Source organism: Vombatus ursinus, unplaced genomic scaffold, assembly GCF_900497805.2.
Source record: "Vombatus ursinus unplaced genomic scaffold, bare-nosed wombat genome assembly UNPS02000749.1, whole genome shotgun sequence".
Lineage (NCBI taxonomy): Eukaryota > Metazoa > Chordata > Mammalia > Diprotodontia > Vombatidae > Vombatus > Vombatus ursinus.
This window is the reverse complement of record NW_020940527.1, coordinates 699668-725857: the sequence shown is the minus strand read 5'-3', so window position 1 is coordinate 725857 and position 26190 is coordinate 699668. Positions and strand designations below refer to the sequence as shown.

Sequence of the window (26190 nt, the reverse complement as noted above, 5' to 3'; positions counted from 1 at the left end):
CACAAGTGTTACACGTTGGACTTCCCCAACATATTGATTAGTTGTGCTGACTTTTTTTCTCTCCAAAAAACAAACAACCAAAACCACAACCCACCATTTATCATATGGGGTGCCTCTTGGGAATAGGAACAGATATATAGGATACTACAGTGATATAAGAGAAAACAGCAGTCAAAAATTATTTTTTAGAAAGAGCCCTGCTAAAAATATTTTGGAATATATGGGGACTTTTTTTCCCTTTTATTGATAGCCTCCTGGGGTTGTAAGTCCAGTAATGGAGTCTTTGTTTCTAAGGTATAGACATTTTAGTCACTTGATTATTTCAAATTGCTTTCCAAAGTAGTAATACCATGTCACAACTCCACAAACAGAGTATGAGTGTGCCTATCTTTCAACGACATTGACTGTCGCTATTTTTTGTCATCTTTGTCAATTTGAAGGGTATGAAGTGAAAGCTCAGGATTGTTTTGATTCGTATTTCTCTTATTTAGAATATTTTTATGGGACTGTGAATACTTGGCAGGTTCTTTTGAGAACCGTTTGTTCATATACTTTGATTATTTATCTATTGGGGAATAGGTATTTGTCACATATATTTATTAATTGTTACTTATCTTGGATACCAAACTTTTTTTTTTAATATTTTCAGAACTGATTTATTTTGGTAGGTAACTAAGGGAGTCTCATTTGTAACCAAGATGGAATTCACATCATGATGCTACATTCACACTTTAAAAATATATCTGTATGTACAGGAATTTATAAATAGATGTAAACATACGTTACCTTCCAAGGTCCGATTTCCATTCCCGTGTCCCCCCCTACCCAAAAACCAAAACAAAACAAAAAAACCCAGCCCCAAATTCAGCAAGGCCAACCTGTCCAAAACAATTTTAAAATTAAAGGACTGATAATACCAGTTAAACCAAGAAACTCTAACAGTGTCATATATCACTGGAGAATATTACTGAAGGAAAATAGAGTTTTGGCTTTAGATGATACTGGATTATTTAAAACTTATATCTCAGTAAAATCAGGCACTGATTTTTAAAAGGAAATTTACTCCTTACAGATAACTATTGAGCCAATATGGCTGGTTAACACGTTCACTAGTATAAAGTAATCCAGTGCAGTAACAACTGACTTTAAATTCATCAAGTGTATAAAGTTAGATTACAATTGACTTTGCAATAGCTATACGAGAAGCCATACTATAGAAGGCCCCTTAGAGTTCAAGTGCGCCATTCCATTCCCTTTCTGTACTGTAGCTGTGCAGCAATATACAAGGTACCCTGTTGTTCAACTATTTTGCCATTTAAACTATACTTTAAAAGTAAGTGAATTTTAAAAAAAATGAAAAAAATTGGTTTTTGATTTTAAAAAAGGGGTGAGGGGGAAAAGAGGCATCATGTTATCTCATCCAAGCTGCACGTCCCAATCCTCCCACAGGAGGCAGGCCAGGTGGGGGGATGGGAGGTGGCACTGGGGTTTGCCCACCTGGGGGCACAGCTGGAGGAGGGTAACTGGCAGGTAGCACCCCAAGCCCTAGAGGAGGGTGGGGAGGAACAGCCTGAGTTGGAGGCAATAATGGAGATGGAAAGTTGGGTGGTAGAAATGATGCTGGGAGAGGCAGGACAGGTGGTGGAGAGTTAGGAGGATATACGTGAGGATGGTATGGCAAGTGAGTGGGTGGTCCATATGCTGGAGGCAGAGTCCCATAGGCTGGTCCTTCTGTCTTCATCGTGGATTGCAGAGTTTGATAACCCTCTCCTGACATGTAGAAATTTGTAGTTGACATTCCAGTAATGCAGCTGGAAGGTGGTGGGGGGGGGGGGGGGGGGGGGGAAGGGGGGGGGGCTGATGTACAGGGGCAGGATGACTGGAGGAGGAATCAGGACTTTTGGTAGATCTCCAGCCTCCACTGTGCCGGTCTGCTTGCCGTCTCCCATTGAAATTGCAGTTGTGAGGGTTGGCTTACGTTCTGGAGGTGGATGTACAGGTAGAATTGGTGGGTGTGTGATCTCAATTTGGGGGATTTTAGATGGTGGTGGTTCTGCTGTCTCGTCTCCCTTGGGTGAAACAACCACTGATCGTTTAACCTGCCTGGGAGGGCTAGGCTGAGGAAATGGTTTCTTAGACTGTTGTGCTTACTGCCGCTGCTGTGCTGTCTGCTGACTCTGCTGTGGCTGTGACTGTTTGGAACTTTGGAGATTGCTGTGACTGTTGTACTGAGGCCACTTGAGGTGCTGACTGAAGAGATGGTGGTTGCTGCAATTGATGAGGAGTATGAGGCATCTGCTGTTTTCTTTGTGAATAGAGATCCAGGATCTGGTGGCAAATGTGTTCTAGTACATCAACAGGCACATCTTGAACAAACTGTTCCCATCATCTCCTGTACATTGGTTTTGATGTCCATTCCTGTATTTCAAATTTGCATAAATGACCTGCCAAGTACGTGACTGCTACTGCTATGATCTCAGGTTCCCACTGTAGTGATAATGTAGTACACAAGCTGTCATTTACAAATATCCATGCCATTTGAACCAATTTCTGAATTTTGTTTTTATCACCTTTGAGCTGTTTGGCATATTTCAGGAGGAACTAGGAGGGATGTTCCACTTGCAAATCAAACTTCACGGTCTGTAATAAGATCCTCTCCAGAAACATAACTTCTTCCTTTGGGTCATTGCCAAACTGTCCAAACTGCACATCATTTAATAAACTACGAGCTGTTTTGATAATATCTTTTACATTTTTTAGGAGTTTCTTCTACTTTCCCGGCCAAAAAGAGACAGCACGCTCCTGTCACATATCTTGGGAATTGTTTAAAGGAATGAAACATATAGAAGCAATGAAAATAAATTATTCCAGTAGCCAGGGTATCATAGTGTAGTCCCAAACGTGTTCCTACATCAAAGATGAACCTGGCACCCTCTCAGCAGTACTGGGCTTCATTAGTTGAATCCAGTCCTAACTGTGAAGGTGTATGAGCCAAGTCTTTTTTATCCCAATACCAGCATGGTTTTGGGTGGTCCAGGTTTGCCGAAGTTAACTGTAGGGCTGGAATTTTCTTTATTCTCCTTCATTTATTGAAATAAACTTGTTCTTATTCAAAAGGTTTCCTGAGAAAGTCAGAATCCCGCCACCTCACAAAGTCCTACTTAACAACGTCTCTCATCGCTGATGGTGGCCATTTTGGACACGAGGTCAGATACTGAGATCAGAGAACAAAGATTCCCCCACCACCACCACCCAATTTGGCCATTTCCCTTCTTATTCTAGGTGCATTAATATTGTCTGAGCAAAGGATTTTTGGTTTCAAGTAAGCAAAGTTATCTTTTTAACCTTTTGTAATTGTTTCTCTTTGTTTGGTTAAGAATACATCTCTTACTCATATATGTGAGAGGTATATGATTGGTTTCTCCAAATTTTAAAAAGAGACTTATCTTTAAGATTAAGGTCACATATCCATGAAGAATGTATTGTGGAGTGTGGCTGACACCCCACATGGTAGTCTAAGCCTAATTTCTGCCTGACTGCTTTCCAGTTTTCCCGGCAGTTTTTTTTAATCAAAAGGGGAATTATTTCCTAGGTAATTTATTTTCCCACTTTATTAAACACTGGATTATTGAGCTCTGAATTGTTCTGAACCTCCCTCGTCTGGTCTGTTTCATTCATCTCTCTATTCTTTCACCAATACTATGATGACCGCCGCTTTATAAGTTCGAGATCTCCCATCCCCCTTTATCCTTCCTTCATTTCATCATTTCATTTTATATTCTAGATCTTTTGTTTTTCCAGATAAATTATCATTTAGTTCCATAAAGCAATCCCTTGGCAATTTGACTGGTTTAGGATTAAAACCATAAACTAATTTTGATAATATTCTTATTTTTATTATATTTTCATGGCCTAGCCATGAACATTGAATATTTTTCCAGCTATTTAGGTTGCTCTTTATTTCTCTAAGGACCACTTTGCAATTCAACCTATATAAGTCTTTTGTGTGCTTTGGGAAGGTGGTCTCCAGATATTTATGCATGTTGTATGCATGTTGTTTGGAATGGAATTTTCCTTTCTATTATTGCTTCTTGCATTTTTATTATTATATGGAAATGCTGTTGATTTGAGGATTTTGTAGCCTGCAACTTTGCTGAAGCTTTTAATTTTCTCAGTATCTTGGCTGATTCCCCAGGGTTTTCCAAGTAAATCATCATATCAGCAGCAAACAGGGATGGCTTTTTCTTCTCTTTACCTATCTTTATTCCCTTAATTCCTTTCTCTTGTCTTATTGCTAGCATTTCCAGAACTATATCAAATAGTGGGGAGCATGAGCATCCTTGCTTCACTCCCATAATTTACTGGAAAGGTTCTAGTATATCCCCATTGCATATGATGTCTGCTTTTGCTTTTAGATACTTTTTACGTTTTCTAAAAGGTCACTCTATGCTTAAACTTTGTAGGGTTTTTAGTATAAAACAGTGCTGTACTTTGTCAAAGGCCTTTTCTGGATCTATTGCGATGATCATATACTTTTAAATGTTTTAACTTTTAATATGATTAACTATGCTGACTGTTTTCCTAATATCAATCATCTTTGCATTCCTAGTATAACTTTCCTCAATCACTTGATCACCATGAATGATTTCTTGGATAAATCACTGTAGTCTGATAGTTTTTTTAAAAACATATCTTTTTGATTTCCTCAGCACAGCAATTCTAAAAACTTTTGGTCTCAAGGTCCCTTTATACTCCTAAAAACTGTTGAGGACCCCACCCAAAGAGCTTTTGCTGGTTAAAGGCAGTCTGTAATAACCAACAGCATAGCACTTCTACAGAACACCTCAAGGTTCTGCCCCACATACTCATTATCTAGCTTGATCCTCAGAAGTGCTCTAGGAGGTAGGCAAGGTAGGGGAGGGATTATTATCTCCATTTGCTAGATAAGAAAACTGAGGCCCAATGAAGTGAGTTATATCTATAAATATTTACTTTGTTATAGACATTAAAATGTCTTAGCATGAAAATAAGTTTGGACTTCATGGGTGCTGGAAAGCTCCCTACATCACACTTGTAGAACCACTGTCTTAGCAATGACAGCCGTTAGGGGGCACTCGAGTTTCTGATCAATGAACTGGATGAATCATAATTGTAAGTCCTTCTCTTGGGGACTCTACAGCATCTGCAGGCTTCATGTACACTAAGATTAGGTAAGCAAGTTCAACAAAACAAACTCAACAAACATTAATTAAGCACCTATTGTGTGTGTGTGTGAGGAGGGTCACTGTGCTAGGCACTGGGGGTAGAAGGGGAAGGACACAATGATTATAACAGACACTGGTCTCCTGTCCTCATGGGGCTTATAGACTAACAAGAGAATAAGACACCAACATGATACATTAACTATGTGGATTATTTTCCTAACATCGAATTATCTGTGCATCCCTAGTATAACTCTCCTCGATCACTTGATCACCATGAATGATTCCTTGGATAAATCACTGTAGTCTGATGGTTTTTTTTTAAAACATATATACATACTATTACATAACTATGATACAGATACACTGTGATACTATGATATACGCTATTATATAAGCGCAACAGAGACAAAACAGCAGTGTGTGTGTGTGTGTGTGTGTGTGTGTGTGTAGTATTATTGACTACTGATCCTAGAAGGCTTCATGGAGGCAGTTGGCAGGTGAGTCAAGCTTTAAAGGCTAGGTATAGATTTAACAGGTAAAGAGTTGGAAGGAAAACATGCTAGGTATAAGGGAAAGCCTGAGCAAATATGTGGTGGCAGTAGTAGGGTGTGATAGTATGTTTGGGGAATCAATTTGTCAAGAACAGGGAGTGTGTGAAATGTGATAATAAGACATGAAACTAGAAAGGTGATAGGGTGGTAGCAGACCGACAAGGCCCCTTGATGCCTGGTCAAGGAATGGGAACTTTTAACTTGGAAAGTGATAGCAGGGTAAACAACTAGGTTTTAGGTTTATTGTTTTGACAATTATATAATCATGAGATTGGAAGATGAAAAAGAATACAAGATCTATACTATTTTTGACTATTAAAAAAGCATTTGATTCAGTAAAATTCTGCCCCCTTCATGAAGTAGCTTCCAGGCATATTTCAAAATTATGCAAGATTTCCTTAAAGATAAAACAGAGATAACATTTTTAATGACCTTTTGATCATTAATATCAAGTAAAGAATAACACAGGGAGTCATAGATTTACCACATTCATTTGCCAGTATTATGGAGGTGACTCAGTATAGAATCCAAATTAAAGAGGGATTTCCTATAGATTATTTTAAGTCAATCTGGCTCATGTGCCCCAATCCCCTTCCCTACCCCCAGCTTCAGGAACAGATCCAAGGGTTTTTTAGGTCACTGGGAGGTGGGGAAGTAGGTACAATGTTCAGTCACTCTCTTACCAAACCCCTCCCTGGGGTTCTCATCCACAACCCTCTCTCCCTACTGTGAATGCCTTATTGGGTAGCCTATAATAACCAATAGCACTTCTATAGAACAGCTTACTATTTTTAAGCCCCCTACCTCCCACCCCAGTTACCTATCTTGATTACTTGTCTTGATCATTAGAAGTGCTCCAGGAGGTAAGCAAGGCTGGGATTACTATCCCCATTTGGCAGATGAGAAAACTGAGACCCAATGACTTGCCTAAGAGGTCACAGAATGAGCCAGGGCTCTCCTGTCTCTTTGGTGAACTTTTCTAGCCATAGCAACTCAAGAAACCATCAATTAAGGCATGGAGCACTGGTGATTTGCATAATAAATTAATTAAAAGACTTGCATATTTCTTATTAGCCCCATTTTAAAGGTAAGAACACCTAGTCTCAGAAAAGTGAAAGTGAAATTCACATGGCAAGGGATTGCTAAAGCCAGGACATCCTGACTTGGACATTCCCTTTCAGCAGCACCTTGCTCTCTCTCAGGCTCATTCAATCAGGAGTCACCCTTCAGGTATGGGTCCATGCCAAGGTGGAAGACCACTGCTCTGAGGGCAGAAGTCAAGGAGTTACCCTTCAGATACAGGTCTATGCCAAGATGGAAGACTCCTGCTCTTAGGGCAGAAGTCAAGGAGTCACCCTTCAGGCATGGATCCATGCCAACGTGGAAGACCACTGCTCTGAAGGTAGAAGTCAACCTGAAAATAACGGTTCATTCTTTGCTTCAGGACCACAAGTGCAGTGGATAGAGTCAGCATCCGGTTGAAATGTTCGCTGGACCTTACCAATATCCACCTTTCTAGCTCTTTCAATGAACAGGGAGCTTGAATGGGTCAGTTTGGTGAGACAGGGCATTAACAGCCACTGAAACTGACAAGGTAGAGAGGGTAATGAATTTCCCCCTCTGACCTCTTACCTGTTGAATCTATGACACTCTAACGTACTTAAATGTAATATTGAGTTATTGCAGCTACTTGTGTTAGCATCTTCTCCTGATAGACTGTAAGCTTCATGAAGGGAGGGACCGGAGCTTATCCAAATGTTAGGATGTTAGTTGTTTCTCAGAGCACACTTCCGTCATCTCTAAAGCTTGGGGTCAGGCAGGTTTCTCAGGAGTGTAGCCAGAGTTGAAAGGGACCTTAGATGCCATCTAAATCCAACCTTCTCAGTTTACAAATGAAATTGAGCATCATAAGCAACTCTCCCTGGGTCATACAGCTGCTAAGTCCAGCCTTGAATTCTTTGAGTCAAGTGTCTTTTCCACTATACCGCCTGGTGACCTCCTAAACAATAAACACTGATTAAGCTCCTCTGGGCCAGGCACACAGGGGAGAAATACAAAGACAAACCTCAAACGGTCCCTGCCTTCAAGGATCTTCTAGTTTCTTTCTATCTGTATATTAACTTGATTTGATTTTATTTCTTTTCTTAAACTTTTTTTTGGTCCCCAGATTCTGGCAGCTTGGTCAGAATGGATGGGGTTAGGGCTGGGGTACATGCAGTATGGTGTGTAGTCAGAACACCCAGCCTTCTCCAACAAGATGGAAAGAGGGACTGAGGCCAGAAGGGGGTGGGCCCTGGGGGAAACTTGGCCACCAAGCTGGATGGAGGCAGCTGGACTCTGTGTCTCTCTAGCCACATGAGATCAACCTAAGCAGAGTTTGGCATCCCCACCCTTCTCATACCAGGAGCTTCTATGGCTCTTAAGAGGTTGGGTATTCAATGAGTCAACCAAAGGAAGGGGATGGGGCTCAGGAAGGTGGAGGTGATTAGCCCAAGGTCACCCAATTTGGCAATGTCGGAGCTGAGGCTAAATACTAGGAGGAGAGGGGAGAAAACCAGGGTCAGGGGGTGGAGAGGAGGTGAGGAAAGGAGGTCCTTACCAAGCTGTCTCCGGATGCAGTCGCGCCACTGTAGGCCCAGCAGGTCTGGGTAGATGTCTGGGAGCTGCCGGAGGGCCAGGAGCTTAAGCATGCGGGAGGTGCAGCCGTCGAGGGCACAGTCCCGTAGTGCCCGCTCCTCTGACAGTGTGGTAGGGCGTAGCTCGACCCGGTGCTCCTGGAGCACGTGGTCCACTGAGGGCCCCGGTAAGCGGGGGAACAGCTTCTCCTTGACAAGGTAGATGGGCACAAAGATAGCTCCAGCACGCACCACGTGGGGAAAGGGACACTTGTGGGTGAAGAGGAATGTCTCCAGCTGGGCCAGCAGCTCTGCTAAGAGCCCCTTCACACCCACACAGCTCAGCCACGTGTCTCGGGCCCGTCCCTCAGCCACTCGGGGCCTGCCCTGGCCCTTGGCTGGGGAGGACGACGGAGGCAGTGGGAGAGATGGGCTCTCTTCAGCCTCCTCCAGCCATTCCCGGAGCCTTTCTGGTGAGGTGTGGGCCACAAAGCCGGAGATGGCATCACACAGGGACATGTGGAGGCCTGTGAAATGTTGCTCAGTGCTGCCCACTTGGGTGGGAGCAGCCTCTGGGCCCCTGCCGGCCTTGCCTACAGCGGGGGCTGGCTCAGATGCGACAGGAGGCGCGGGGGGCGTAGGCTCTGGCAGAGTCACATTGAAGCAGGTTACCTGCAAGGGCTGGGTGAGGAGCTGGAGGCTGGCTGACTGGGCAGGAGCAGGGACAGGGACAGGGACAGGGGTAGGGGCAGGAGCAGGTACAGGGGGAGGTACAGGGACAGGGGCAAGAGCAGGAGCAGGGGCAGGGGCAGGGACAGGTACAGGGGCAGGGGCAGGGGCAATGGTAGGGGGAGGCGCTGGCCGGAGGATCTTGAACTTGCGGAACATGAAGGCCACGGAACTGTGGAAGCTAGTCCTTGGGGCAGTCTCGACCATGGCGGGTACCAGGGGAGGGGGAGCAGGCAGCCTGGGCTGCTCCTCCTGGACAGCCTGGTGAGTTTCTGAAGATGGCACAGGATCAGTGGGCAACCCCTGATTTAGAGCTCCCTTGGAAAGCTCAGCCAACTGTTTCTTGAGGCTCAAATCCAGCGCCACCTCCTCCTTGGGTGGGCATTGGCTGCTAGCAACAGTCCCGGGCTCCACTTGGGGCTCCCCACATGGAGGAAGAAGTAGTACCTCGCCCTCCTCACCACGCCCATCCTTGCCCTCTGCTTCCTTGGGCAGCTCACTGAATGCCTCAGGATCTGCGGCTGGGCAAGGCCCCAGGGAGCATGCGGTGCTGAGGGACTGGGCCTTGGGCAGGGGGAGGTCAGGCATTTTCTCACATCGATTGTCCAGGTAGTCCCTGTAGGGCGCCAAGCTGAAGACGTTGTTGATGATGGGCATGGGTGGGGAGCAGGGGGGCGCAGTGCCCTCGGTCTGCCTGAGGCCTTGCGGGTGCTCCCTGGGCGAAGGTGGCGGATTCCGGGAACCGCTGCCAGGTGGAGTCCTGGGGGCAGGGCTGTCTGGAATGACGATAGGTGTAGGGGAAGGCTCTTCCACCCCAGGCCTGGGTCTGGCTTTTTCCTTACCAAAGCTATACAACCACTTCTTGTCCTCCGATTCTTGCCTGGGCTTCTCGGCCTTTGCAGGGTGGGAGACGGGACAAGAGGCCTCCCTTTGGGAACCAGTATTTGGGTTTGGCCCTCCACTTCCTGCGTGCGGACACACAAGTTGGAATGCACTGTGCTGATTGGCTCCCAGCTTGCCCCGGGGAGCATCCCGGGCGGGTGACACCCCTCCAGCCCCCAGGGCCGGACCGTAAAGGGACAGGTTGTCCCGAGGGGCAAAGGCATAACCTGGCGTCTGAGGGATGAAGTCCAGCTGGCACTTGGGGGTAGGTGGCGGCTCAGGTTCATGGGAGGCAGCTGTCCCAGCTTTCAGGCCAGGTGAGCTCACCTGAATGGGGCCTGTGGGATAGGCACAGCCTTCCAGCTTGGAGGAGGGGACACAGGGCCCGCGGGCTGTCTGCTGCTGTGGGTAGGTCCCGGGTAGCCCACTTCCCCTATAGTTGAAACCCTTGTAGGGGTTGGGAGATTGCAGAGAAAGCACAGAGCTGTTTGGCTTCTCTGGGGGTGGATATCCTGGTGGGTACAGCAGAGGCTGCTCATGCAGTGCTAGGGGGTAGTGGGAGGGTGCCCGCTCCTGGTAGGTGGGCACTGGGGGTTGTGGCAGCTTCGTCCAGGAGCCTGGGAGCCCCTCAGCTGCTTTCTTGTGCCCTCCGTATGGTGGAGGATATTTGGAGTCTAGGAAGAGGGCACTCCGGATGGCACGGTACTTGTCCAAGGCCACCTGGTAGGAAGAAAGGTTGGCCACAGACTCCTTGCCTGGTGCCCCGGTCTGAGGCAAAGGGAGGAAGGTGGCCTCCAGGTGCTGACTCTTGCTGGGTGCTGAGGCCAGTGAGCAGTGGGAGTTTCCTTGAGGCAACAAAGGTGCAGCAACTGTCCAGTCCATGTCCAGTGGCCTCTTGGTCCCACTCTCGGCCCCTGGGGTCCCCAGTGCCAAACATGACGGCGGCCCATAGCCTGGATCCATGTAACACACAGGGTTCCGATATATAGGCTTGGGTGCTGCCAGCGGGGCACAACCCGGTGGCCCTGGCCCCTTCATGCCCAGGTATGGAGAAGCCCGGGTAGCCTGCAGCAGGGGGTCACGGTGGTCCAGATGTCCTGCCCACTTCTCTTGGGCCAGAAGCAGATTCCTCATCGCATGGTCTCGGCCTTTCTCCACTGGCTGAACGCTCTCCGCGTCCCGCTGGTACAACAGACAGTTCATGAGCATGCTGTCTGCCCTCAGGGACTGCCCAGCCACGACACCCCCATAGGACACGTGGGGATTCCATCCAGCCAAACTGTCGTGGCCCACTTCGGGGCTCCCCACGGGGTAGGTGAAATATGTTCCCTTGTAACCCAAGTGGCCCTCATTGCCCGGGCCGGGCAGGGATCCTGACTTGCAGACCCCCACGGGTTGCCTGTGCCCAGCATCTGCCTCGAGGAGGGCCAACTTATTGTATATCACGGGGTCCAGAGGCCCAGGTGGCCGCTTTCCTGTCATCACTGCGTAGGGCCTAAGCCTACTGAGGACCAGCCGCTCTGAAAGAGAAAGAACGGAGACAATGGTCAGGGGCTATCAGAAGTTCATTCTACCAAATGGGGGAACACGCCTACTTCACCATGGGCAAGTCAGAGGTGTCGTGGACAATGCATTGGGCTTGGACTGAAGACAGGAATACTTGAGTTTGAACCCTGGCTGACCCTGTAAGTGACCCTGACAAGTCACTTACACACTTTCAGACTCAATTTCCTCATCTGTAAAATGGGAATGATAGGATCAAAAGATAATGTTAAGCATTTTGCAAATACGCGCTATTACTATTGCCATCAATAAGTATTTCCCGAGCCCCCGCTGTGAACCTAGCAGGTGAGTCAGTCACTGGGTGGGGTAGAATGTCAGAGTTGGAACTTAGGGACTCTTTGGGGAGAGGGGTCATGGAACCCTTTGGCCCTCTGGTGAAGCCAAGGATCCCTTCTCGGAACCAGGATTTTAAATAAATCAAGTAAAATAAGTAGGATTAACAAGATAACCATGTAGTTATCAAAATTTTAAAAAAATTTCGTGGACCCCAGGTTAGCATGTTGAAGGACCCTTTTCACACCATTGTGATCAATTAACCTGCTCTGCATAAATGCACACAATTAATTCTACCCAAGGCTCTACAAATCTGTCAGTCACCACTTCTTCTGGCCCAGGGAAATGCCATTCCATTCACACATCACTATGTGTTTGTCTGTTCCCAAGTCGATGGGCAGCTACTTTTCTGCCAGTTATTGGCTATTCTGGCAAGAGCAGCTATGGGAGTCAGGTGTGGGGAAGAGGAAAGAAGTAATTAAGCTCCGCCACCTCCTTCAACTTCATTTCCCATCAGAGGCTTGGTTTGGTTCAACTCCACCAATATCACTCCCCCCCTCCCTGAGTACCCCCTCTGGTGCCCCACCCCCATCAGCTTCCCTTTATGTGTTATCTTCTCCCAAGAGATTGTAAGCTCCTGGAGGGCATTGGGTCTACAGATACTTGTCTTTCATTAAAAAGGAGGCAAAAAGAGGGCAATACTTATCGATGTCAATCAAAGTCACACGGGGATTGGGTGTCAGAGTCAGAACTAGAACCCAGATATTCTACAGCCCAGACTAGGCTTCTCTGTATGGGCCAGTTCCCAAGAAAGAGTCTCTGCCCTTAGCACAGAAGCATCAGGGTTGGTCCTCAGAGGTCATTTAATCCACTTCAAATATAAGTGTGGGGCAGCCAGGTGGTGTAGTGGATAGAGCACCGGCTTTGGAGTCAGGAGAACCTGAGTTCAAATCCAGCCTCAGACACTTAACATTCACTAGCTGTGTGACTCTGGGCAAGTCACCTAACCCCAATGCCTCACAAAAAAAAAAAAAAAAAAAGAAGGAATCCCCCAAGGACCATGGAGCCATTGCTTAAAAAACATCTGTCTCCAAACTTTTTTGATGGCGTGCCCTAAGCAGTAAAACTTTTCTGCACACCCCCCTCTAAGGTATAGGTGTACTTAGTTATACTACACACACACACACACACACACAACTGTATTAATAAATACGTACATCAGAAGACACAAAAATAGAAATAAAAAAGGACGATGTAACGATGAAATAAGCTTTGATCCTAGAATAACTGGAATTTTTTGAATAGGGATGTGACACCGTGAGAGCTCAGGCTAAGAAAACCACTTTGGCAGTTTTGGGGAAGATGGGATGGGAAGAGCAGAGGCAGAGAGGCCAATCTGGAGGTGGAAGATGAGGCGGGAATGAACTAAGGTACTAGAGAGAAGGCAATGGACACAAGAAATGGGTTGTGGAGCTGTTCAACATGTTGTTGCACGTTGTTTGACTCTTCCTGACCCCATTTGGGGCTTTCTTGGCAAAAATACTGGAGTGGTTTGCCACTTCCTTCTCCAGCTCATTTTACAGATGAGGAAACTGAGGCAAACAGGGTTAAATGACTTGGCCTGGGTCACACAGCTAATCAGTGTCCCGAGGCTGGATTTGAACTCAGGAAGATGGATCTTCTTGATTCCCAGCCCTGTGTGTGTTCTATCCTCTGAGCCAAGGTAGTAATGAGAAAATTGGACAACTGACTCGATTTAGGGGAGAGTGAGGAGATGAACAAATTAGGCTGTATGTGCATGTTTATTTCTCTCAAATTTCAAAATTCTCTTTCCAAATTTCATTTGGAAATGAGCTCACTTTGGGGCCAGGCTGCACAGATTATATACCCATGTAGCAAGGAAGTGTTCCCTCCCCCCCTGACTCAGGATGCCTGTGTCTTTTGTCAGCCAAAATTATAGTTTCCATAGAACAAGAGAGTGCCCCCAGGATGTCTGGTTTCTGTCAGCCATAAACAAGGGAATGTTATAACATGAAGACAGTGTCATAATAGGATAGTGTCCATAAAATGACAAGATAAGAGAAATGCCATTAATCAAGATAGTGTCTGGTTTAAGACACTTGGTCTTTATCAGTCATAAACAGGAGGATGTCCCCAGTCAGTTTAATTTTGGGGTTTACTCTGAGAATGGGGCTCAACAGGGTCCCACAGGAGTCATTAGCCTTTTCCTAGTTCTAGAGCTACAAGGGGAGACCATGTGTATTGGAAAGCTGCCTGTGTGGCTACTGACCATGCTCCCACTCTTTGACTAGCTGACCACCCACCCACTTTGGAGATCATTAACTGTAGAACTCCAGGGATAGGAAAACCTTTTTTCATGGTGGCACAGTGGATAGAGTGCTATGCCTGGAGGAAGGAAGATCAATAACAGACCCTTACCAGCTGTGTGACCTGAGCAAGTCACTTAACTGCTATCTGCCTCAGTTTCCTCACCTGTAAAATGGGGATCATAATTGTCCCTACCTCCCATGATTAAGTGCCATAAAAATGTTAACTATTATTACTGAGGTAGTCTATTATACTACAGGATATTTATAATTACTAGAAAGTTTTTTTTATTATTTATCCAGTCTGAAATTGCCTCTCTGCCATTTCCACATGTTGCTTCTACTGCTTTTTGGGATCCTGCAAACAATTCTCACTAAACTATATGACTAAACTGTGTCTCCCTTAATCAGAGAGCATCTGTACACAGAAGGCATTTAATAATTGCTTAGCTAAGTTGCATGATGAATTAAGCACTTTGTAAATGTTTGTTGATCCCTTCCTGGTCGTCAGCCTTTAAAACTACAGTGTGGTTGTAGTAGATAAGTCATTAGTCCTGGGAATCAAGAAAAGGTGGGTTCAAATCCTCCTCAGAGAGTCATTAACTATGTGACCCAGGGAAGTAACTTAACTTCTCACCCCTTTTTGCCTAAACAAGGTATCCCAAAATGGGGTGGTGGGGTTTGATGGCCTCCCAGGTTCCTTCCAGCTCTAAATTTATACTCTTTCAAGCCTAAGAGACAAAAGCTTTTTTGTTTTACACTAAAAAGTTCCATGCTCCATCAAGAAAAATCTTTTTTAAGCATCAGGATTTTCATTTTGTTGAGACACCACTAGGTGGTGTTGTAGATATGGTGACAGTCAAGAAGACTGGTGATCCTATGATTGATCAACTGAATTAATCAATGGATTTCACTTATCAATAAATCATCAAGTATCTGTAATGCTTGGCTTTGGGCCGAACGCTGCAGATAAAGACAAAAAAATGACCTAGGCATCCCATTCCCAACGGCAGGTTGAGTTGGCTGCATATCTGGGGCTTCTAATCTCAAGATCAGACAGAGGAAGTCCCTTTTTCTGCCTCCAGGATTGGTCAGCATCTCAGTGCCCCAAATGAGAGAACTGAGAATACTGCAGTAATGTATGATGCTGCACACCAGCTCTTCTGATCATCAGAGCAGCTGGAGTGGAGGTACCTAGGGCAAGATGCCCAAACCAGATGAATAAAAGTAAAACAACCTGTCACAGGTGAAATCAGAGGAAAAGAGGAGTTCCAAGGGAAAAAAGATTAGAAGCTAAGACAGGCTGATGAGGCTTTGTCCCAGGGCACTGACATTGAGAGCATTTGTAGAGACAGCTGAGCTCAGCCCAGAGAATCACTAGTTGATATAAGAAGGCAGCAGGCATCCTGGCTTCTTTCTCTCCTGTGCAGTTTTGGGGTACTGAATTGGTCTTTAAAAAGCTAACGTAAGGGGCAACTAGGTGGCGCAGTGGATAGAGCACCGGCTCTGAAGTCGGGAGGACCTGAGTTCAAATCCAGCCTCAGATCAAACACTTGACACTTACTAGCTGTGTGACCCTGGGCAAGTCACTTAACCCCAATTACCTTAAAAAAAAAAAAAGCTAACATAAGGGCTCATTCTGTGGTGGGAGCCAAAATCATTAAGCAGGCTCTCAGGAGGGAGAGAGCAGTGCAGGCTTGGAGAGGCCACCTGAGGATTTCAGGAGCCCAGTGAGGAGACTGGCCCGGTCTGGCTGGAGCACAGGGTTCATGCAAGGGAGGAACGGGAGGAAAGGCCCAGTTGGAAGTGGGGGGGCATAGGGGAGAGCTACAGTTTGGGGGAGAGCCTTGGATCCCAAGGGTCCAGGGCAGGGAAGTCAAGTCAACAGGCAACAGCAAGAATTGCTTGGCCTACATAACAGAGTCACGGTTTCCCATATAATTTCCTGTATAATCCTCTCTGTTCTGTGAATATGGAAGTGCTCCAATTAGTTGATATTTGTTAAGATCAGAATTTTTTTTTAAAGGGGATTAAAGAAAAGTCACGATTGAGTTGCATCTTGCAGGAAGTCGGGATTCCTCAAGCTTGGGGAGAGAGGGCATTCCAGACACGGGGAATGGCTCAGAGACAGATGAAAAGCTGTGCCAAGTAAGCAAAAATGTATTAAATGCCTACTGTATACTAAGTGATGGATACAAAGAAAGGCAAAAATGGTTCCCGTTCTCAAGGAGCATAGTGTCTAATGAGGGAGACAATGTGTAAACAATTAGATACAGACAAAACATAACAGAAGTGGAGACAATCTCAGAGGGGAGGGGAAGGGAATAAACATTTAGTAAGTGCCTACTATATACACCAGGCATGGTTCCTTTAAGCATTTTATAAATATTATTTCACAACAACTCTGAGATTGGCACTATTATGATCCCCTTTTACAATTGAGGAAACTGAGTCAGGCAGAGGTTAACTGACTTGCCTAGGATCACAGAGCTAGTGTCTGAAGCTGGATTTGAACTCGGTCTTCCTGACTCTAGGTCCAGTATTCTCTCCACTGGGAGATCTAGTTGCACTATCCTCCCTCAGTTGCCTAGGCTTACAACCTAGCTGTTGTTCTCAGCTTCTCCCTCTCCCCCACACCCTCATATCCATATCCATCTTTCTACCTTCTCATCTCTCTTGTATGTCCCCTTTCCCCCTCTGACTGGAAATAAGACAATGGGCTTCAGGCCCTCCATTTAAGGAGGGGGCTCAGCCCAGTCTTCTCCCCAGGCTACGTTGCTGTGGGACTTTGTGTCCCCATGATGGGGACCTGCCCTCCCCTCTTTAGCTCCTTGTGGGTCATGTTCACTCTTTAGATGGAAAGCTACTTGAGGGCAGACTGTCTTGGGTTTTATCTGTATTTTTATTTCCAATGCTTAGCACAGTGCCTAGCACATGTACTTAATGTTTATTGACTGGCTTGACTGACACTCACCTCATACCTGGACTGTTGTGTTAGCCTCTGGCTGTCCTCCTATACCACAAGTCTCTCCCCACTCCAGTCCATCCTCTACTAAAAAGTAAGTCTGACCATGTCATCCCCCTACTCAGTAAATCACAGTGGCTCCCTACTGCCTCCAGGATCAAATAGAAAAGCCTCTGTTTGACTTTGAAAGCCCTTTCCTGCCTTTCAGTCTTCTTAAACCTCCTCTTTGAAGACTGAGCAGTCAGTGGTCTCCTAGCTGGGCCTTGGGCAGGACCCTCTATCTCTTGGCTCCAGGCATTTTCCCTGGCTGTGTCCCAGGCCTGGAGTCCTCTCCCTCCTCTTCTGGCTTCCCTGACTTCCTTCAAGTCTCAGCTTAAGAAGAAGCCCCTTTTTCCTGGTCTTCCTTAATCTTAGGGCCTTCTCTCTGAGAAGGCCCCCATTGGATCCTACACTTAGACTGTCTGTACATAATCGCTTGCATGTTGTCTGCCCCGTTGCATCGTGAGCTCCTTGAAAAGCATAGACTGTTTTTTTGCCCTTCTTTCATGCATGGCACATAAAAGCTCTCAGTGAATGCTAATTGATTGATTGAAGGAGGATTGGCAAAGGCTTCTAGAAGAAAGTGGGATTTTAGCTGGGACTTGAAGCAAGAAGGCTGAGGTGAGGAGGTGAGGTGAGCATTCCAGGGCTGGGAACATCTTAGCATCTTGTCCAAGTCACTAGATTACAGAGTACATGGGGCTAAGGGAAGGGGGGGGGGTGGTCTAAAGTATAAGAAGACTGGAAAGATGAGAGAAGGCAAGTTATAAAGAGCTTTGAATGAAAGAAGATTGTACATTTGATTCTAGAGGTGATAGGGAGCCACTGAAGATTACTGAGTAGAGGGAGGAACATGATCAGACTTGCACTTTAGGAAAACCACTTTAGCAGCTGCGTGGAGAGAGACCGGTGGCCAGCCAGCAGACTGTGAGTCTGGGCATGAAGTGATGACAGCCTGAAGCAGGCTGGTAGCAGAGTCAGAGAAGAAAGGGGGTATATAGAAGAGATGTTAATATGGTAGTACAGACAGATCTTGGCAACTGATTAGATATGGGGGGTTAGGGTGGGGAGAGAGAATGAAGAGTGAGGACATTCAGGTTGTGAGCCTGAGGGGTGTGAGGATGGTGGTACCCTTAGGACAAGTGAGGAAGAGAGGAGGGTCTTAGGGGAAAGATAATGAATTCACACCCAAAACCGAATCCATTTATTATGTTAGAGGCAGTATGGCTTAGTGGATACAACTGGCTTCCAAGCCAGGAAGAGATGAGTTCAGATCCTAACTCTTGACACATACATGCTTACCCTGGCAAAGTCATGTAACTTCTTAGAGGTCTAGTCTACTACGATTAAATTGGTGCCCACCTGAACTGGTAAGTGGCATTTCTCACTTGGGAGTTCCTCACACCAAGGAAATCACAGATCTAGTCTCAATTTCTGTGCCAGCTACTGTGCCCAAATTACAATGACATGATTGAAGAGTTAACATTTATCTGGGTGAATGGAAGGTGAAGAGGCAATGAGGCCCTAAGCCAGCTAGGCAGAGTGCTATCCCATCTGGAGTTGTTAGAGGTCTAGTGGCAATAGAGAGGAAAGAACAGATTCTTGCCCTTCACAGGGCAGTGACTCAACACAGTGTCACCTCTGCCCTAGGGTTCTATCTTCTGACTCCTACCTAAGCGGAAGGCAGGGAACTCACACATCTGGTTTCCTTTCCAGGAGATATGAATCATCTCCGCACTCCAGTTCATGTCACAAAGGCCCTTAGATATGCCAGCCCCAAGAGCATGACTGGCACCTGAAGGGGAAACCCCTCTTAGCCACCAATGGCCTGCAGCCACATCAGGCCTTTGCTGAAGTGGTTTTGGCCAGGAAATGCGAAGGAAGGCCAGGGATGCTCAAGGCCAATTGTCAGAGCCTCTTGAAGCACTGTCTCCCCCTTCCTGCATAGCCTCCATTCATGGGAACTCTCTTGGTGGCACTGTGGGGGAGTAAGAGACTCTGGGCCCAGGAGCTAGGAAGGTGTGTGTTATGCCTACTTCCTCCTGAGAATAGTGATTGTATAGTCAGTCTGCTCTGACCTTTTGGTGGAGGGGAGGAGCTAGGACTTCTGGAGCAGTTCAGCTCCTCAGCTTAGCCCTCAAGAGAGGCAGTATAGACAGTAAAGACCACAGCAGGTGCACTGGCCAAAGGGAAGAGAGTGGAACCCAAAGGACGGATTTATACTATAACCTCAATATTGTAAACAATTAACAACTTTGAAAGACCAACACAACCACGACCCATGATTCCCAGGGATAGACGATGAAGAAGAATGCCCCCCAGCTGCTGACAGAGGTGAAGGACTGACTGACAAAGCCCAGTGAGACATGTTTGGGGCCTTGGCCAACATGGGAATTTATTTTGCTTGACTATGCTAATTTGTTGCAAGGATTTTCTTTTTCTTTTTGGGGGGGGGGGGGGGGGAGAAAAAAATGTGTGATAATTTTTTTTTAAAAATTAGCTGATAGAAAGAGAAGGAAAGAAAAAGAAAAGAGAAAAGAGAAAGAAAGGAAGAAAGAAGAAACAATCAGCTTTGCAACCAGAGAATTCAAAACCCACTTCTAATGCTTACTACTTGTGCGACCTGGAATAATTTATTCAATCTCTCTAACTCCATTTTCCTCAGCTGGGTGGGCTAGGTAGCTTCTGGGGGCTTTTCCAGATCCAGAGCCAGGATCCAGAGTGATGCTGGTCTCCCACCTGCTTAAATTCTCTCTACAACTCCTTGGGGGGAAGGTCTCCCCTAATCTTCATCTCACCGAGCCCACCCTCAAGCTGGAAGCTCAGATGACCTCCTCCACTCTAAAGAGAGGTCAAGTCTTTCTAGGGCAAAGGTTAATGCTGGCCAGGCCTACAGGGAAAGAAACCCAGCAGGACTGAATCCTCCAATGCTTTCGGTGCTTAATGGGGTGGGAGGTGGGAAGAAGAAATGGGTGAGTTTGCTCTGAAGAAGTAAGAGGGGCAGGGAAGGATCGTGGAGGATGGATGGGAGAAGTGCCTCTCTCTCTCCCTGCATGTTCAGGCCCTGTACCCATAGACTACAGAATAGGAACCAAGTAAGGCCCCCAGCCAAGGAGCTTTCAAGAGTTTCAACTCAGTAGCACCTAATTAACCTGGTCTCTCTGGGAATCCCCCTTCCTACTAAAGAGCTTGTAAAGCTAGGGTTTCCCTCAGAGGAGGGGGAGCTCAGGGAATAGAGGCAGAGCCAGCCCAACCTGTTAAATAACTACCCCCAATATCAAACAATTTGGCACGTCCCTGCATTGGGCAAAGGGCCAAGGATTTGGAATGCCCCCTTTCCCTTCTAGTAGGCCTGGGTATTTACCTCCCCAGGTGCATCCTTTCTTCCTGTCCCTGTCATTCTCCACCCCCCACCTCACCCCACGCTCTGAACCAGGCCTGACCTGGCTCCCCTGGGCCACCTAGCTTCTTCAGGGACTATCAGATTAAGTTAGGGAAGAGGAGCAGGGGTGGGTGAGGTGCCATTTTCCCTAAAGGGAAAGAGTCTGCTTCAGATTGTGAGCACTTCTCCCCTTGGGAGTGTGGGGAAGAGAAGGGAGCATTCCTAAGTGAATCTCATAGAATTCCCTGATAACTTCAAAGGCTCTTTCCTGACCCCCAAACAGAGGAAAGGGAAGAACTGCACCAAGAACTCTCCCATCCATCCACAAAAGAGCACCTGTCCCTACTTGCTTGACCACTCTCTACCCATACCTCTGAAGAGGTGTGCATTTGGAGGCAGGAGAGCACTAGATTTCTTCAAGTAGCTTATTGGACATTCCTTCCCTTTAAAGGGGTATCTATTTGCTGTTCTCCTGAACGTTCAGGACTCCAGAATATTGTTTACGTTGCCCCTCCCCCCAATCTAGAACGCACTCCCACTCCTCTTTCCATCCCCAGCTTTGTTCAAGGCTCATCTCATGTGCCATTGGCTGCCTCCTCTGGGAAGTCCCATCCCCTTAGTTCTGGCTCCCTACTCAAACGATCGTATCTATACTTCTCTATTTACATGTCATACCCCCCCAAGGAGGATACAAGTTCATTGAGGGCTGAGACCTGCCTCCCTCTTCCATTTTGTCTTAATATGGTCAATGCCTTACACATGGTAGGCACTTTGAATAGCAGCTATCATTCACATAGTCCTTTACATATTATCTCATTTTTATCCATGCACCCTAGGAGACAGGAGGTATTATCAGCCCCATTTTACAGATGAGGAAAAGAGTTGAAAGATGTTATTTGATTGCCTATCATCCCATAGCTACTAAGTGTTCAAGGAAGGATTTGAACTCACCTTTCCCTGCCTCCAAGTTTACTACTCTATCCACTGAGTTATCTACCTGCCCATTAATAAAGAAATGCTTATTATTGGGCACAGCTAGGTGGCACAGTGGATACAGCACCAGCCCTGATGTCAAGAGGACCTGAGTTCAAATCCGGCCTCAGACCAAACACTTGACACTAGCTGTGTGACCCCAGGCAAGTCACTTAACCCCAATTGCCTAAAAAAAAAAAAAATGCTTATTAAATTGGATTGGACTGATTGTCCAAGGACTAGAGGCTAGTCATTTTGGGTCTCCTTCCTGGGGTCAGTTGGTAAATGTGGGGTAGGGAAAAAGACAGGATAAATGGGATGGCCTTAGATTGTCAGTGAAAAGGTTAACAGGTAACTTTCTTTCCTGGCATCTCACTTTGAAGATGGAAAGGCCGGATGAAGGATTTCTTCAGCCTCCTTCATTCAAGCAGTAGGGGTAGCCTGAAGGTCTCAGCCAACAGGAAGCCCTCTATTCAGGCCCTGCCTGGCACACACATTATCTACACGTTCACGGACAAGTGTCTTAAACTCTCCGTGTCCCCTGGGCACCTTTCCAAGGCTAGAGTTATGCCAGATACCGGGAGTTCTCTGCAGATGAAATCACAGTTCCCAGGTCCTATCCCCCATTCCCTCAAAAACACACACACGCACTCAAACCCAGAAAAAAACAGCAGAGCTCATTTCATTCTGAGGCAGGACGGTGTGAGGAGACACCCACTCATTCCTAGAGCCTAGGAATCCCACAGTTATTCAAAGGATCAAGTACTCTACTCCTTGCCAATGCTCCTGGGAAAGGATCTCAAGGACAGGTCTGGAAGTTCCTGCAGGGGGAGCTCTAAGCACAGTTTTGTCACTTGGACTGCTGTTTTCCCAAAGCAGGACCCCAGTCTCAGTCCAGGGAAAGGGGACAGAGCTCTAATTCTCTAATTTGGAGACATCCTAGTCCTTTCTCTTCTGATGCCTGTAGGGACCCCAGGTGCAGAGTGTCCTGGTGGGGAGGGGATGAGGGAGAGAAATGGCCAGGGCTCCCTAGATTTGGGGAGGATGGCAGCGAAGGCCAGTCAGTACTGTCCTGAAGGCTAGACACCCCTTCTTTACCTCACTCTCCCAATATGGAGCCAAAAGATCATCCCATAGGAGGGCGGAGCCAAGATGGTGGAGTGAAACCAGTGACTTGCTCGAGCTCTCCCCCAAACCCCTCCAAATACCTGTTAAAAAATGGCTCTAAACAAAAGATCATCCCATAAAGCAGGCATTCCCAAACTGGGGAACACATACTCCCAGTTTTTGGCAAATAACTATTATCCCATAGAAATTAATTGATATTTGATTTACATGTATTGATATGACAAACTCATACAGGTTTATTGGAGGTCAAGAGTCCTGGATTGAAAAAGATTGGGAACTCCAACAATGGAAGGAAAAGGTCCTGTCTGGATAAAGTCAAATCTTCAAATCAAAGTCCAGCGACCTGGGTCTAACTCAAACTCTACTACTCATTCCAAGGTATGACCTTGGGTAGGTTAGCTCCTTTCTTTGGGTCTTGGTTTCCTTCTTGGTAAAATAAGGGGGTTAGACTAGATTGGGGGTGCTTAACCTTTTTTTGATCAGGGGCTCCTTTAGCAGTCTGGGGAGGACTATGGACTTTATCACAGAATGTTTTTAAATGCATATAATAAAATATATGGGAAAACAAAGGAAACCAAAGGTTAGTGTCAAATCAATAAGTCAACAAGCACTTGTTAAAGGCCTACTATGTGCTAAAGGGAACATAGCGAATAGAAAGATGTAATTTCTCTCCATCCAAGCTCATGATGGAGGTGGTGTCTGTTGAATCCCCTGGACTATACTATCTTTCTGGTCCCTTCCATTTCAACATTTTAAGAAAAGTTACTGCCAATGGCAGCCAAGGTGGAGTCTCCCATTTAACTGTGGAAAGAGGGCGGCAGGAAGGGCCAAAACCATAGCCTTTCTCTTGCTTCTTTTCCTTCTCTCACAGCAGTACCAATGGTGCCCACCAGTAGCTTCCTCCAGGTGCATGGTCCTTCCACTGCCAGCCTGGAACCGTCTGGATCATCCCCCTTCAACACCTCGAGCAGGCTACTCCCCAGTTCTGAGTTGAAGGGGGCCTAAAATGGCCTCAGGCCTGCTCCACCCCAGTCACTCGTGACTTTGGTGTCTCCTTCCAGGGCACTGGGGCCTCACACAGAGACAGCACAAAGACAGCCTTTCATTTCATCTCAACCGAGGCAGGAACACTGTGCTCCCCTCCCCCCACCTCCCCACCCCCCACCCCCCATCCGAGGCTCTTTTATCTGGAGCAGCAGGTTCCTGGGTCAAGGGGTCCAGGAACTTGTGATCCATACCCCAGTAGCACCACCACCCACTTGCGGGTCCCTACGAGGGGCGGGGCGCACAAGCTCTACATCCATCCATGCCGAGGCGTCGGTCCCCAGCAAAAGAAATGCTCTCGAACACGGATCGGCTGACACAAGGCTGACTGAAGAGCTGCTGTGGGCCGCAGCCTTCAGGAAGACCCGCCGTCGGAAAAGCAAACCCACAAGCGCACGTGTGGGCTTACTCATATATCCACAGCAGTAAACACACATGCACAAGTGCACGCACATACACAAGATGCACGCTTGGACATGCTCACGCAGGTATTGGGCCCTGGTTTCTGTCCCTGGCCTAGAAATGCACCCATCCGGCGTCACTCTCTGGGCCCAAGGGGTTACCAGGCGCCCTAGGCCCACTGGTGGCCCGGCCTGCCAGCTTCTGCCCCTCAGACCCTGGGTCGTTTTCGCTTGCTCGCTGCCGGCAGGCCGGCCGGTTCCCTGCTCTCCTAAGTCCCAGGAAGCCCAATCACTGGCTACTGCTGGGGGGTGGGGTGGGGAGGAGCGGGGGGGGGGGGCGGGGGGGGGGGGGGGGGGGGGGGCGGACAGTATGTGATCCGACTGGCCCATAGATACAAGGCCTCAGGACAGGGCGCTGGGAGAGGGTACCCCGAAATCAGCTTCTTCCTAAGGCCACATGGCTAGACCCTTCGCCCCCCATCCCCGGCAGTTGGCAGGTCAGCCATCCCAAGAGAGAAGCAGAAAGCCCGGCAGGGGCTAAATCCCTCTTTCGCGCTGCCCCCCTCCCCTCCCCCGGGCTCCCGAACTTCTCGGCCAGTCACTGGGAGCGCGGTGCTGGCTCTCTGCTGGCCCTGTTCACCACTCCCCACCGACACCCCAAAACCCTGCCTGCTCAGGTTGTCCACTACGGCCCAGCCTTGCGTCCCCTGGGCAGGCGACCTGATGCAATAATGTGTAACATAACATAACCCCCACCCCCCACCTCTCACGGCCGCCTCTCTGCTGGAGGGGGCTCCCCATTCCCCCGCCAAGACCCTGAGACAGCCATCCCAGTCCTTCCGCCGTCGGGATGGGGGGGATGGAGAGGGGGCTGCGGGGTAAGGGTGCTCCCCAGAGCCCTGCGCACGGCTCGCCAGTGGGGGGAAAAGAAGGGGGGGTCCTCGGTCTCCCCAGCCCAGGCCAGTAGAATGGGAAGTCAAGTCAGCCTAACTTTTCTGCCAGGGCCCGCACTGAGTCCGGAAGGAAGCTCGAGGGCCGGGGCCGGGGGCTAGACTGGGCCAGGCGGCCGGGCCGGGGAGGGGGAGGCGCGGCGGCAGGAGAAGGAAGCCCGCTTACCTGTTGCTTTTTGGCTCGTTCGCTGCTGCTCCCTCCTGTTGGAGTGCGTGCCCGCTGGGGCATCTTCCAGGAGCCGCGGGCGGGGGAGGAGGGTGGTCTGCGCAGGAGGGGGGGGGATTCCGGGGAGGCGGGGGCTTCCTAACAGCAGGGAGCCGGAGCACCCGGAGGGGTGGCCGCAGCCGCGAGCAGACCTCAACGGCAATCCGGGCCGCTGGAGCTGCCTCCCAGACTGCCGTTCCCCGCGGCGGCTGGGCGCAGTCTGCAGTCCCCGGGCGGGCAGAGGGGGCGGGGAGGAGCCGAGGGCCGGGGAGGGTGGAGGGAGGAGGGCAGGGCCGGCAGGCAGGAGAGAGGAGGGCCGGGGGTGGGGGTTGGGGGGTGGGGGCAACACCCGGGGCCCCAGGACAATTGGCGGATTCTTCAACAAGGAGGCGCGGTGAGAATGCCGGCAGGCAGAGGGAAAGACAGGGGCGCAGCTGGCCCAGGCACCCTCCGCTACCCTGCCAGGGATGGCCGGGGGTGGGAGGGCGGGAGAGAGAAGGAGGGGGTGCTGCGGGGGCGGGAGCAGGCGGAGCTCTGGGCTGCTGCCCGCCGCCGTTAGCTCCTCTACTCGGGACTGGGGCGCTGCATCCCGTTTCTGAGGGAGGCGCCCCGGACAGCCCTGAGTGCCAAACCATAGTTGGAGCTGATTTGCATGTGGTTTTGCATTTCATTTGCATGATGTTAGCTTACTGCGGAGATGCCCAGGAATCACCAATCTGCCAACCCCTTCTCCATGCCCTTACTTCTCCCATTCCCGCTTGCCTATATCTCTTCGTCCCTTTCTTTCTCTCTGAGCCCTCCAGGTCCCTGAATCTACCCTGACCCTTCAGGTCCCCACCCCTGATACTTCTCCCTAACCTCCCCTGCAGCCTGCTGCTATACCTATTTAAAAAAAGGACCTTAGATATTATCTCGACCATTTCCCCCATTTTTCAGAGGAGGAAACTGAGGCCCAGAGAA

At 48.2% G+C, this 26190-nt stretch overlaps 1 protein-coding gene and 1 pseudogene across 1 annotated transcript in view; both read right to left on the bottom strand.

Moving 5' to 3' along the window:
- The window catches only part of CUNH15orf39 (chromosome unknown C15orf39 homolog), a 30776-nt gene extending 4794 nt beyond the window's left edge, over positions 1 to 25982 (bottom strand). The window contains exons 1-3 of the mRNA XM_027857261.1: positions 25974 to 25982; positions 25192 to 25825; positions 8355 to 11501 (exon numbers count right to left, since the gene is read on the bottom strand). Coding sequence (XP_027713062.1) covers positions 8355 to 11501; positions 25192 to 25825; positions 25974 to 25982 — 3790 coding nt within the window. The remainder of the gene's footprint in view (positions 1 to 8354; positions 11502 to 25191; positions 25826 to 25973) is intronic.
- LOC114040257 lies at positions 976 to 3869 on the bottom strand (annotated as a pseudogene).
- Positions 25983 to 26190: the final 208 nt, after the last annotated feature.